This window comes from Carassius auratus, chromosome 26 (assembly GCF_003368295.1).
Source record: "Carassius auratus strain Wakin chromosome 26, ASM336829v1, whole genome shotgun sequence".
Lineage (NCBI taxonomy): Eukaryota > Metazoa > Chordata > Actinopteri > Cypriniformes > Cyprinidae > Carassius > Carassius auratus.
Window position 1 is genome coordinate 17,987,523 of NC_039268.1, and position 12,647 is coordinate 18,000,169.

General features: G+C 39.1%; 1 protein-coding gene across 2 annotated transcripts in view; it reads left to right on the plus strand.

Moving 5' to 3' along the window:
• Window positions 1–11,205, plus strand: part of grin2ab (glutamate receptor, ionotropic, N-methyl D-aspartate 2A, b) — a 90,170-nt gene extending 78,965 nt beyond the window's left edge. The window contains exons 8-15 of one of the 2 annotated variants that reach the window (XR_003275880.1): window positions 1,532–1,685; window positions 1,777–1,902; window positions 2,092–2,321; window positions 3,320–3,480; window positions 3,600–3,787; window positions 4,678–4,916; window positions 5,345–8,129; window positions 8,286–11,205. Coding sequence is in view for 1 of the 2 variants with exons in the window: in XM_026204614.1 (XP_026060399.1) it covers window positions 1,532–1,685; window positions 1,777–1,902; window positions 2,092–2,321; window positions 3,320–3,480; window positions 3,600–3,787; window positions 4,678–4,916; window positions 5,345–7,126 (2,880 nt within the window). In the remaining variant the exon portion in view is untranslated. Of the gene's footprint in view, window positions 1–1,531; window positions 1,686–1,776; window positions 1,903–2,091; window positions 2,322–3,319; window positions 3,481–3,599; window positions 3,788–4,677; window positions 4,917–5,344 lie in introns of both variants that reach the window. The other variant, XM_026204614.1, reaches the window with a different exon arrangement.
• The last annotated feature ends 1,442 nt before the right edge of the window (window positions 11,206–12,647 follow it).

Sequence of the window (12,647 nt, forward strand, 5' to 3'; positions counted from 1 at the left end):
TGCCCAATCTCATGTTAATCTTGAGTACCTATAGAGTAGTATTGCATCCGTCATATCTACAGAGTCTTATCATATTTATAAAAGAAAGATACAGCTTTACGATTCTCTTCAAAAACAGCCAAGCTCCTGGAGGCATGCTGTGAGTGGAGCTATATAGTGACGAGAAGTTGTGCACCGACTGCCAAGAAAACACAGAAATTTGATGCAGTTTCACAAATTTTGGTTCGGAATAATGAGCAGGAGCTTTTATCGCTAGGTCTGCTCTGTCTTTCAGTATCAAACCATTCGCAAATCCAGCACCAAACTGGGCCTCGTTTATTAAAAAATTGTCATCAAAATGACAGGAACAAATAAATGATGTTTTATTAACAAGATTCGGGAGGAGCGCGTCAGATACTTAGCCTAATCAACACAGGTGGACCATGATCAAGTAATCAATCCCATAGTATAAATATCGCTGACTTACCTCTATCCATTGATGGTTTATCAGCATCCCTCCTCCACCCCATCGCCTCATTTTGAGTTCACTTTATAAGTAGACGGGGAAGGGGGGGTACTCTAGGTTCTAGCCATTCCCGAGCTCGGAGCCCTTCCCTGGACAGCACGCCAAATATGCATACCATACCTCAGCTAATTATATGTAAGCGTGAACTCGTGAAACACTTGAGAAACTCCATTGCTGCCCCAGAAAAAATAAACTGCATCCACTGTTCACATAACATTGGGTTTTGGGGAAGTTGAACAAGGTTATCTTTCCCTCACATCTAAAAACACACTCCTTTGGAGACATGTTTCTTGAGCAAGTCCTATGCAGCGCTGCCGATGAAGTTGAAGGGCGCACATGCTTTTCCAGGAGAAGGGCCCATGCAAGAAATTACTCCCTTCATGAAGACATGAAGAGCCATGCTCGAAAAAAACTTTCCCAAACTTGTACAAACCCAGAAGGAGTGTATTTGACACCGAATTATATAGTTCATACATTCAAATAGCTTTTTAAACTTTGGCCATGTTTCGCATGAGAATCCAACTCTTTACCAGTGTAGATAATTCATAATGCATGAGATGGAATTAGACCCCCTGCTTTAATAAAAAGCGGAAATATTTTGACTTATAAAAATCTAATACTTATAAAATATCTAATCGCTTTGTCTATCTACCTATCTGTCATTCATCTGTCTTTTCTGTATATCTTTTGTTCTGTTTGTCTATCAGTCATTCTCTTGTCTTTCTATTGTTCCGTCATTCTATTATCTATCTGCCTTTCTGTCATTCTGTTTATCATTCTATCAATCGTTCGGTTTGTCTGTATGGCTGTTCTTTCTATATAGCTGTCTATCATTTAACCTCTGTCTGTCAGTCTGTCTATCTATCTTTCTATCTCTGTCTCTCTCTCTGTCTGCCTGTCTGTCTATCAATCTATCCATACTTGTCTTTCATTATATATTCTATCTATATTCTTCTGTCTATTTCTGTTTGTATGAGTGTGTTTTCTGTTTCTTGAGGTGTTTTTCTTTTCTTCCCTGCTGTATAGGTAGTCTATAAAAAGGCTATAATGGCTGTGGGTTCATTGACCATAAATGAAGAGCGGTCAGAGGCCATAGACTTCTCTGTCCCATTTGTTGAGACAGGCATCAGTGTGATGGTGTCACGTAGCAATGGAACGGTGTCGCCCTCTGCGTTTCTAGGTAATAGATGAAATAATATCCCTCTGGAACCAGTATTTTTTTTCTCTCTGCCTTCCCTCATGCATTTTCTCTGTTCTCTCTCCTCCTTCAGAACCCTTCAGTGCTTCAGTGTGGGTTATGATGTTCGTCATGTTACTCATCGTCACAGCAATCGCTGTTTTCCTCTTTGAATTCATCAGTCCGCTCGGTTTTAATAGAAACCTGGCACAGGGCAAAGGTATGATACGCAACCTCAACCACAGTAAATCTGCTTTGAAAAAATGTTTAAAAATTAAATTCCAGCATTAAAAATGGAAACAATAAGCACCTTAAAAAACCTGTAGATCCACAAAGCTCTGATGATTTCCCATTTACTCCTAACTCCTACTCATTAACTTTCCCTCTTTCTTGTCTTGCATTTCTATAGACCCTCATGGGCCCTCCTTCACTATTGGTAAGGCTGTCTGGCTGCTGTGGGGTCTGGTTTTCAACAACTCTGTCCCAGTACAGAACCCCAGGGGCACTACCAGTAAATTTATTGTGTCTGTTTGGGCCTTTTTCGCTGTGATCTTCCTGGCCAGCTACACTGCCAACTTGGCTGCCTTTATGATCCAAGAGGAGTTTGTGGACCAAGTAACAGGTCTTAGTGACAGAAAGGTAATTTTTTTGTGTGTGTCTGCCACATGAACCTGCATTTATATCTGTACCTGTAACTGTATGTTAGAATGGAACTATAATATTTGACTAGATAATACTGTCTGATAATTATTCTTCCATTTAAATGTTTTTGATAAGCATAAGTCTCTTAATTACCAAGGCTGCATTTATTTGATCAAAAACAGTAACAATTTGAAATATTGTTATTGTTTTCTATTATATTTAAAAATTTGATTAATTTCTGTGATGGCAAATCAGAATTTTTTGCAGTGTTACACCAGTCTTCAATGTTTCAAAGTTTTTGCTGATTTTAAGTATTCATGTCTTAAACTGTGTATATATACTGTATATATATTACTGACCTCTCAAACTTTTGAATGGTAGTGTATGTAGAGAACCTACATACACTAGTAGTTGATGTGTTTTTTTACTTTAATCATGTCTTATCTTGTGTAGGGCACTGGTGCCCCCTGAGAAAATATATGCATACAACATTTGAGATTGAAGTTCCGACTTAATATAAATATATACCTACATTTATAAACATCATCTTACTCTGGCTCTGTCAGCCATTTAAGCAATTATTTGTTGCTGAGCTCAGCACAAATCCATTGTGAGATTACCTTATCTATGGATGACACACATTTTTTTTGTAGTGTAAACTAATGTATTCTGATTCATTCAAGTCGTAATAAATAATTTCTCTGACTTGGATAAAACCAGTTAATTTAGATGTTACCACATGAAGCAAAACCTGACAAAACATATTTTACAGTGTGCTGTCTAGTTGGCAGCTCACTAGGTTTTGAGAAAGCATCCGAATGTCATTATAAATGAACTAGATGGAGCAACTGAACTACACCAGTCACTAGGTTTTTCTCCCTGGATGTGTTTCTGTATTTGAGCTTGTATTGATTCTCTCCATGTATCTCTTAAAGGTGCCCTCACTGTTCTTCATGTAATTGGTGTGTTGGATGTTTTTTTTCTATCCTTTCTAGTTTCAGAGTCCCTATTCCTATTCACCACCTTTTCGCTTCGGGACTGTGCCAAATGGGAGCACAGAGCGAAACATCAGGAAAAACTATCCAGACATGCACCAGTACATGGTGAAATACCATCAGACTGGAGTTCAGGATGCACTGGTCAGCCTCAAGACAGGGTATGGCTGGGATACACACATTATTCACTGTGCTTGGTCAACGAGAATACTTCTGGTATACATAATGTTGATATTTCTGTATACACAAGCCACTAATGGTGCTTTGTTGGTTTGTATAGTAAACTGGATGCTTTCATATATGATGCGGCTGTGCTCAACTATATGGCGGGGCGTGATGATGGCTGTAAGCTAGTAACTATTGGCAGTGGCTACATCTTTGCCACAACAGGATATGGCATTGCCCTGCAGAAAGGATCCTACTGGAAACGGCTGGTTGACCTTGCTATCCTCGGGATCATTGGAGATGGTATAAGTGTTTTCCTGCATCTCTTTCCTGTTTTTTTTTTCACTTATTTCATGACCTCTGTATTAAACACTACCTCTGTTCCCAACCATAGTGAATTCTTGCTCTCTATATATAGTATGCAGCTTCATAAATTATTCATTTGAAACACACTACATAGAGATAAAAGGCACACCCTGATGTGCAGGATAAATATCATGAAGTACATTCAGTTGATTAGAACAGATTTGACCTTGAACATGAAATACTGATTAAAATATATTAAAATAGCAAACAGTTATTTTAAATTATAATTATATTTTACAATACTACATTTTTTCCATGTATTTCTGATAAAGTATATGCGACCTTGGCAAACATAAGAGACTAAATGTTTGAATAGCAGAAGAAAGTTTAGGTGACTGAAAGGCAGGGACAGAGGTCAAATATGCAATTTGTTGTCATCGCTATTAAAAAAATATATAATAATGAAGATGATGGGTAAATGCAAATAAATAAAATAAAATTCCAAATAAAGATTATTTTGTGCTTTTACAAGAAAATACAATCTCAGTGTTTCTACTTAACCATTTCACATTTAAATAATCAAAACATATTCTGAGTATAATTTTTTTTTTTACATTTTTTTCCTCAGTGTAGTTCTCTTAGATTAGACTGTTCTGCTATTTTAGATGAATAAAAAAAAAACTAGCTAAAAATATATTTATTTTTGTCACAAGGCAACATTATTTTGCCGCCTATTTAACAGCCTTTGCATCAGGAGCTTGCCTGAAATGCTTAAAAATGCAGCCCAGGTAAACTGCTCGCTAGCTTTTGGAACAGAGCCAGGATGTGAGCCTGTTTTTTTCTGTGAGTCTGTGCATAAGTATTAACTGTGTGATGTTGTGTATTAGGTGAGATGGAGGAGCTGGAGGCCCAGTGGCTGACTGGTATCTGTCATAATGAGAAGAATGAAGTGATGAGCAGTCAGCTGGATGTGGATAACATGGCTGGTGTGTTCTATATGCTCGCGGCTGCCATGGCTCTGTCGCTAATTACTTTTGTCTGGGAGCACCTCTTCTACTGGAGGCTACGTTACTGTTTCACTGGTCTCTGTTCTGGGCAGCCAGGAATTCTCTTCACTATCAGCAGGGTATGTCGCAGAAAGACTATGGTAAATTAACTAGAGAGGTTCCGTTTCTGAAGGCAACCATTATCTGCTCAATCTTGACATATTAACTTGTCATGGTGGCTGTTTACCACAGTCGTCTTAAAGCTTCATCAGTGTAGGGATTGCTGCTTATGTGCTGACAAACACATTTTTTTGCTGCGAAATAAGAAAGAGCTTATATAACAGAATATAATCGCACAAGCAACCATTTCTAGAAATGAGTTACAGGGTGCGGTTGTTTGTCACAGCGGGATATATTACTTTATTTCATCGGTTTTATAGAGTTTCAGACCCCAGAAAAAATACAGCGGGACTAAATTGAGAAATATTGTGCTAATATATTCTTTTTGGTGTGAGCCTGCACTTATGAACTTCTTTTGTTAACCTTTCCGTCTCCGTTTCATCTATAGGGGATTTGGAGTTGTATTCACGGTGTCCACATTGAGATGAAGAAATCCCCAGAGTTGGGCTTCAGCCCTCAGGCCAACATGTTACACCTTCTGAAATCGGCTAAAGAGATCACGACCCTTGGAGTTACCTCGCCCAAACAACCCATGGGTAGCACTCTCCGTCCTACTACGGGCTTGCTGGAGATTTTGGATGGAGCAAAAGGCAACAACCTCGCCCAGAAAAATGCTCCCTATAGCAATACCAGCACCATGCTCAGCAACCGTCACAAAGAGCCACTTAACAATACTCTGTTGCTAGGGCAACGTGCCCTGAGCTTGACGGATGCTCAGTCAGGTGTTGCTGGAAACGGTGGCTCAGGAGGCGGAGGTGAGACCGCTCGACCTACAGCCTCCAAGCCACGTGCTCTGTGGAAGAAGTCTGTGGATACTCTGCGGCAGAACCCAGGTCCTGGGGGTGATTCCCCTCCTTCTACCCCACAGCCCACCGAGACCCTACCTATGAAGAGCCAGCGCTACCTGCCTGAAGATGCACCCGCCCGCTCAGATATGTCAGATTGCTCGGGTCGGGTGGACTTGCAAAAGCAGCACAAGTTAAAAGAAACGCTTCGGAAACGGAACCGCCTACCGCGGGATCTGAGCGATGTGGAGCTTTCAACTCTGCGAAGCCAGCCCAGCCAGCAGAGTAACCACAGTGCTCAGATCTACTCTCAGAGCAGCCAGGGGAGTCAGATTTACACCATTGACTCCATTGATCAGGAGCATAGCCTGCACTATCCAGATATCTTCAGCGATCACCGCGATAACAAGCACCGGCCATCCTCTTCCTGTGAACAGCAGCCAATCCTGCAGCTCAACAGCAGTCTGCTCTCACAGGCTCACGAACCAGATGTGATGCAAACTGCCATCATGAAGGATAAAAAATACAACACATATGGAAAGCCTGGTGGTGCGGGGACCATCGCCGGCGGGCCTGGTTGTATTCAGGATCCACGACAGACACACTGTCGTAGCTGCCTGTCGAAAGTGTCCAGTTACTCTGGGCTTTACACTGTACGGTCCCCTCAGTATCGCTGCGATGCCTGTCTGCACTCTGCAAACCTGTACGACATCAGCGAGGATCAGTTCCTCCATCCAGATGGACGGGGCACTGGCGGCGGAAGTGTTGACAGGGCCTTCTCTCCTTTTCTCTCTCAGCCTGATGCTTCCTTTACAGCATATCTTCCCCAGAGTGACCAAGAGGGTGACGGTCTTATTAGTCACTACCAGAATGAGGGCGTAATCATCCGCCAGCACTCGTATGAGAACCTGCCCCAAAAGAGTTCCTCACGGCGGGTCAGTCTGCAGGACAACATGCCATATGCCAACGTTCCCTCAGCGACATTAATCCTAGACAAACCCCCCAAAAATCAGTCGGTCCACCTAAACCACACGCTCGGGGGGGTTGGCATCAGCGGACTCGGGATCGGTCGACGCAGCAAGTCAATGTATCCGACACGCCCAACGGAAAACCCTTTCCTCCAGACGCTCCGTGACGACCAGCGTCTAGCTCACGGCCGCAGCTCCACAGACATTTACAAGCAGCTCGTGCCACTCACATTAAGCCAGACTGATGGCAATATGCTCAGCGTGGGGATGCCGACCCCTGACCTCTATTACTCCGAGCATGTCATGCCTTATGTAGCCCCTCCCCCTCTCGGCACATACACCGCTCCCAGGGCAATGAGCGCTGGGGGAGCTCGGCGCGTCTACAAGAAGATGCCGAGCATCGAGTCTGATGTCTGATGGATAGAGTGTATAGTGGTCTGAAAGACTATGAAAAGACATGCATGGATATTTCCACCAGGATATGGCTTAACCGTGGAACACTTGGCGGGATTGTAAAGCTATTTGACTATAAGACAAGCAAGTCTGGAATATATTTTGTTTCCCTTCTTGGACTTATCTGTCAGAACAGAAGTCAGAGTTCAACTTTACATCAGGTCCTCCCCTCTAGTCGAGCGGCAGCTCTGTGTCTTCCAGAAAACATCAAAAATGGTGGGCAGGACGCTCTCGCGCCTTCGAGCGAAGGGAGAGCAGCAAAAGCTGCTTGGAAGTACAGGGGCAGCTCCAAAGAGTTTCCTTTTTCACGCAACACGAGCAACCAAAAAATGGAGTAAATAAAAACATGAGTGAATATACCCACATACTGCACTTTTACACACACAAAAATACACATGCACATTCAAGAGGCACAAACGATCTCAAACTACTAAAGGAAACATTAGGTATAAACTAGAATCTCTCGACCAAAAAAACTGAGTACCACATACAATGTAATAGCAGAAATGACAGGTGTGCACTTGCACGCAAGCACATGCTGTGAAATAAATAAATCACTTAGCAGATCTAAACCTGAATGAGTTTTTGGAAAGGTAGCAGAACATCTGTTACACTGTTTGAAAGGCTTATAAATGTATGTATAAATGCATTTCGATGTAAAAGCTGCGGTGAAGCACGGTCCACAAAGTCTGCTCAGAGTTCAGAGATTAGCTATTTCAGCCTGAACTGTGACAAAATGCACTACCTGAATGGTTAGTCTCGGGTGTATTCTATGAAATCAAGTACGTTAGAGAATTTCAGACAAGGAAAACTTGATGCACACAAGGCCTACGTCTCGTTCGTGTCTCTGAGGACACCAAATGGAAAAAGTCTTTGACCCTCCCCACCCTTGAATCTGTCTGTACCTTGCCTGCATGCAGAGCGCAGATGCAGGAAGACACTCGTCTGCTCACAGCACAACAGTGTAGTAAGTGTCAGTGTTAATTCATCTAAATTTTATCATCTTGAGCATATTTCTATAGTTGTCTAGAATATCGAAAAAAAAGTGATAGTCAATTTTTACAGTTTTCTACACTGCCAAATATTTGAAAAAGGTGTGCCAAGTGTATTTGTTGTGTTATAGAGAGGAAGACTGCAGGAAAAGAAATGCAGGGAAGTGACAGAAAAAAAAGGTATAGTCTTTTTTGTGGTCGTAAGGGACTCGGAGAAGGTGTAGAAAATGTAAAAGCCCACACCAACTAATGATGTCATTACAGACCCACAGAGATATAAAAAGTTCCTGTTTGCCTCGAACACACAAACACACCACTTCCTGTAGAATCCAACCACACACTCATACTTCACAAATATTTTTGGTTGTTTTAAATTATATGATCGTTCCAGCGATATGCACAATATCAGGTTGCAATATTATATTTATGTATGAAATTTCCTAGTTTTAATATGTTTTATTATTAGTCCCTTTTCATTTTATGAATTGTTATACATGTGGAATTTATTTATCAATGTGATTTAATTGCGTATATATATTTAAAAGAAAAAAGATAACAGCATGTTAATCTTCTCTATGGTCTCAAACTTTTAGAATTGTTCTTTTTGATTTTGATGTGAATGGGAGTATATGTTTACAGTGAATGTGAAAATATGGATTCATCTCAGATGTGATTTTGATTCTCATTTGAATACAAACATAAAACTGTTGTATGACCAAATGCTAACTGGATCACCTTTCTTTGCTGTGTTTTCAGTAAATGCTAAGTGAGGTTAACCTTTCAGGGTACATTCTGGGTTTCAGACTCACCACACGAACATGGTTTGAAAATCATAAAGAACCTATGGCTTTAGAAAAGAGAAGGATTTTTCTTAAGGTCAGTCTGTCAGATGCTACACGTCTGCCTCTAAACATTTCCATTCTCTGTCCGAACAGGCGTTCTTGTGTTAACACACTCAAGAAATATTCAAATTAGCTGGTTGTTTTTAACCTCATTAATGTCTACGCAATACTTGCATATTCATATTTCATATCAGCCTCCATGGAAAAGGCCATGTCTGTGTGCATCAACATCTCACTTGAATGTAGACAACAGCAACCAGACCCAAGACACGGTAGGATATTTTAATGTGCAGAGTAGATGGGTTGTGATTTAGATTGTAGTGGTTCAAACCACTGGTATGCATTTGTAATTACAGGTAGATTTCGAATAAATCTATTTGCACATTGATCTGTTTTACATCATTTACATCCCTTCCATTATGCAAATTTAAACCAATTTACACTTGCTTGATCCACGCTAGAATTCAAAATAGTGTAATAATGTCAAATTATGCTAATGTTGAGTCCCATTCCTCACAAACAATTGGTAGGATCTGAATTTGTCATAAAATGGAAGAGCTCACATGATAAAAATGTGAAATTAGTGTCCACTAAAACCATAGATGCAAGTATAGTCACTTGTAGGCTAAAAACAGACACAATAGTCAAATTTAATTATTAATTTGTCTTGCTATGTGTGTTGTTTTGATATGTATGCATTTCCATGGAAAAGTACGATTAAAAGCGGTTTATTTTTTCCATTAGGTTGTTTAGCAGACAGCAAGTCATTTATATTCTAAAGCAGAAATTTTTAGTAAATGCAACTACTTCTATTTTTCAACATTTCCCTTGAAATATACTTTTAGTATCACTTGGATTATTTAGGTTATTTTGATATGACCAGTTACAGTATGTTTCATTATTTTAGGTGAAATCTAGCTGTGCAAGTAAATCAAACATCAAAGTGACTGGTTTGCAGAGGAGTAGACCTGTGGTAGTGAAGCTTTAACCCGGTAGTTCTTCACATATTTTGGCCAAATTTTTGCTTTATAGAATTAAGCTACAGTACATATGAAATTGCTCCTGTTGTGTAAAGCTGATTTGTTTTTCTCTGACCTAATTGTAAACAAAGTCTGCTTTTTGTTAAGTTAATCAGCTAACTTATAATCAGTGGAAAATTGCTGATTACATTACCACTTGTCAAGTAACAACTGAACAATCTTCTAGCAAACACATTCAATCTTGTGTAGTGCATATTCATGCAGACAGCAGCACCACAATGTTGCACTGTTGTAAAATGGTTGCTAAACGACCAAAGGCCTGACCATTTTGAAAAAAAAATAATAATAATAATTCAGCTCTCCAAAGAGCCAAAAGATCTGAGGTATATAATTAATGTCCATAGCACAAGTGTAGGGAACCTCTGACAAAGGCTAATGTATAGGTAGTATCAGTAACTTATATTTAATGCTGACAACCTGCAGCATTTTTTCTATATCAACAGTGTCTCTGTCATAAGCCTGGTCTTGTTGCTACAGAGAAACATATGAAAAAGCCCATTCCTTTTAAATGAAACATAATGGTGTTGATAGCAGCTACATGATGGGCTTCTGGCAGATCTTTCAAAACAACTTTGCATTGGATTGTATTCTTTTTTCCTGTAATTTGTAGTTGCCAAAAGACCCTGACAAATGTGCCATCTCGTGGCACTGCAATTGGCTCAGAGAAGGAAGAAATGCTCTTATTTCAGCACAACTAGTATTCATGTCCTTAAAGGGATAGTTCACCTAAAAATGGAAATGTTGTTATCATTAACTCACCTTCATGTTGTTCTAAACTATTTCTTGTATTGAACACGAAATAAGATTTTTAGAGGAATGTAGATAAACAGTTGAATTATAGTTTTTATTTTACTACTTCTCATTCTCTATATACTATGGAAGTCCATGGCTACCAGCAACTGTTTGGTTACCAAATTTACTATAATATTTTTTCTGTGTGTGTGTGCATGCAACAGAAGAAAGAAAATCCTACAACTTTGGAACAATGATGACCAAATTGTCATTTTTGGGTGAACTACTTTAATATTCATAGAATTTAATATAATAGCTGCATTATTCTACACCGATTTCTGCAGAAGTCTACAGATATCATTTATCTGGATACAACCACACAAATTAGATTTTTCTAAGGTTTTGTAACACCAAAGCTGCATTATTTCATTAAAAACAGTAATATTGTGAAATATAAACATTTTAAAGAACGTTTTCTACTCTAAAATGTAATTTAGCCCTAAGAGGGCAAAGCTGAATTTTTTAGCAGTCATTTCTTCTTCAGTCTTCAGTGTCACATGATCCTTCAGAAATCATTCTAATGTATTCTAATAAATGCAGCCTTGGTGAGCATGAGAGACTTAGTTCAGAAACATTAAAAATGTTTAATTAGTCCAAACTTGTGTCTGGTAGCTATACTGTATATATAGATATCAGCACTTGCCATAGCACACATAACAGATAATTTGTGCAAGGTTGACTATATAGTACACGTAGGCTGATGTACTGTGAATAGACTAATGTGTGTGTGTGATTGTGTACACTGGGAATAGACAAATGCTGTTTATGTTCACTGTTGTCACAGATGCATGTATGAGGACTTTGTGTGTGACTACTGTGGGTAAGTGTGTCTTAGTAGGCAATGTATCTGATTATTCATTTGGATTATTACCACTAAACAGTCCAATTGTCTTGGTTAAAGGTGAAGTGTGTAACTTCATTAGACATTAAAACTGCTGTCAAAACCTTGCTTTGTTGGTTTGGGCATCACAACCAGTCCAACACCACAACACTGACCAAACCAAAGACTGTTTATCCAACCAATAGGAGTGTTCAGAAATCCTGTTTGGCAACCATTTCTATAATAATTATTTGGTGGTGCAGAAATTACACACTTTAGCTTTACATTTTCCGGGATTTAAAAAAAAAAATCATTTTAATTTATAATGATTTTTTCTGCAATATCATACAGAACTGATTTAAAACATCTTTCATTTTGTTTTAAATCAATATTTAATATAATGCATAATGTAACACAATCCAATAATATTTTTTTTTCTTAATGTCTAGAAAAATTCAGAAAAAGGCAATTAGACTTGGTTTAAGCATTTACTTGCTGAATGGTATCATATAAAGACATAATAATTTCTCTGTTTCTTAATATTTCCCCCTTAGTGCTATTTCATTATGTTCATGCTTGTTTTATCATGGATTTCTGTATCCACTGAGACCCTGTGGTCTGAAATAAAGGATAGCTATAATTTCTATTGGTTTTCTATTAAGCTTTATTACTCCATCCCTGTTCTTCATGGAGGGTTAAAAGACCACTTTGCATGCTTTACAGATTTCCACCAGATGTGACCTCCTGTTTCTTGAGAGCACTTTAATGACAGGGAACTTCATGAGAGAACCTCAATGGGAGAATGTAAGTGCACTACAGAACTGTTTGATTTTCAATGCTATAATTTAGATGCTTTTATAAAGACTTGGGTTGTCATTTTTTTAGGCCATACCACAGCATTATATAGTTCCAGCCCATATTACTTATGATACAAAGCATGTTACAGTTCTAGTGAAATGGGCAAAAATACATGTCCATTAATATGCCTGAGCTATATAT